Source organism: Grammomys surdaster, unplaced genomic scaffold (genome assembly GCF_004785775.1).
Source record: "Grammomys surdaster isolate TR1022 unplaced genomic scaffold, NIH_TR_1.0 83593, whole genome shotgun sequence".
NCBI classification, from domain to species: domain Eukaryota; kingdom Metazoa; phylum Chordata; class Mammalia; order Rodentia; family Muridae; genus Grammomys; species Grammomys surdaster.
Genome location: NW_021607307.1, coordinates 455 through 1,845, shown reverse-complemented (window position 1 = coordinate 1,845; position 1,391 = coordinate 455). Strand labels below are relative to the sequence as shown.

At 47.2% G+C, this 1,391-nt stretch overlaps 1 protein-coding gene across 1 annotated transcript; it reads left to right on the top strand.

The window, feature by feature from the left end:
- Positions 1-401: 401 nt before the first annotated feature.
- On the top strand, positions 402-845 carry LOC114635309 (histone H2A type 1-B/E-like). The gene has a single exon (XM_028783959.1). The coding sequence runs from the start codon at positions 402-404 to the stop codon at positions 795-797; it is 396 nt and encodes a 131-aa protein (XP_028639792.1). The 3' UTR covers positions 798-845.
- Positions 846-1,391: the final 546 nt, after the last annotated feature.

The following is a 1,391-nucleotide window of genomic DNA, read 5'->3' as shown; positions in this document are numbered from 1 at the left end:
TAGCTCTCCTTGCGGCTGCGCTTGCGCTTCTTGCCGTCCTTCTTCTGTGCCTTGGTCACGGCCTTCTTGGAACCCTTCTTCGGGGCGGGAGCAGATTTCGGAGGCTCAGGCATGATCACCAAACGTTTACACACAATCGGACAAAGATCAACAGAGAGTTTCCTCCATTTATTTATAGGGCTGATACGTAATATGGCACAAAATATGTCAGTTTTCCCTTGGGTAAAATATAAGGGACGATTCCATTTTATGCAAAACAGGAACTGTGAGTCTGATTTACAATTGGTTAATTCTTTTAGGTTACTTTAGCCAATAATCACCGATATCTACAATCTACCCTGCAAGTATAACTTGGGCGTTTTCGCAGATAACTTCAAGTGAACGTTACAATCTTCCTAGCTATGTCTGGACGCGGTAAGCAGGGTGGCAAGGCTCGCGCCAAGGCCAAGACCCGCTCCTCCCGGGCGGGCCTGCAGTTCCCCGTGGGCCGCGTGCACAGGCTGCTCCGCAAGGGCAACTACTCTGAGCGGGTGGGCGCCGGCGCCCCGGTGTACCTGGCGGCCGTGCTGGAGTACCTGACGGCCGAGATCCTGGAGCTGGCGGGCAACGCGGCCCGCGATAACAAGAAGACGCGCATCATCCCGCGCCACCTTCAGCTGGCCATCCGCAACGACGAGGAGCTCAACAAGCTGCTGGGCCGCGTCACCATCGCGCAGGGCGGCGTCCTGCCCAACATCCAGGCCGTGCTGCTGCCCAAGAAGACCGAGAGCAGCCACCACAAGGCCAAAGGGAAATAAGACTATTTGCCCTCAGTCTCAACCATTTAAAAACAAAGGCTCTTTTCAGAGCCACTACCATATCATTTAAAAGAGCTTTTGCTTACTTTTCCAATGAGATAGTGATTGTGTAATTCCTACTGCCATATTCTCCTGTTTGACAGTGCAGAATTTTCACCAAGCATGTCAGCATTCTGAGAATCTTTGCATTAAATGTCCTCTTAGGATGATGGTTGCCATTTTTAGTAACTTTGGGAATTTTCTTATTAGAAAAAAGTAGTTGAATTGATTGTATGTGGTTGTTACGAGTAGGACAGACAAGCCATGGCTCCGCGTCTTAATTGTCACTCCAACTAAAAATTATATGAAGCAGTCTTTTCCAGTGTATAGTGAGCTTTTTTCCCTTTTCCAAGGTATCTTACACAAAAGCTTTCAATCCTCCCACTTAATGGTTATAGGAAAAAGTGCTCATGTATCCAGGCAAGAAGCGTTTAAAAAGTTTTCATGCTGGAATGAAACAGTTTCCTTAGTGACAAAGTCAAAGTTTAAGGTTTGATTTTTGATGTGTACCTTTTGCTTCAAGCTTTCGGTAGAAAAATGAAATAAAACATCTAC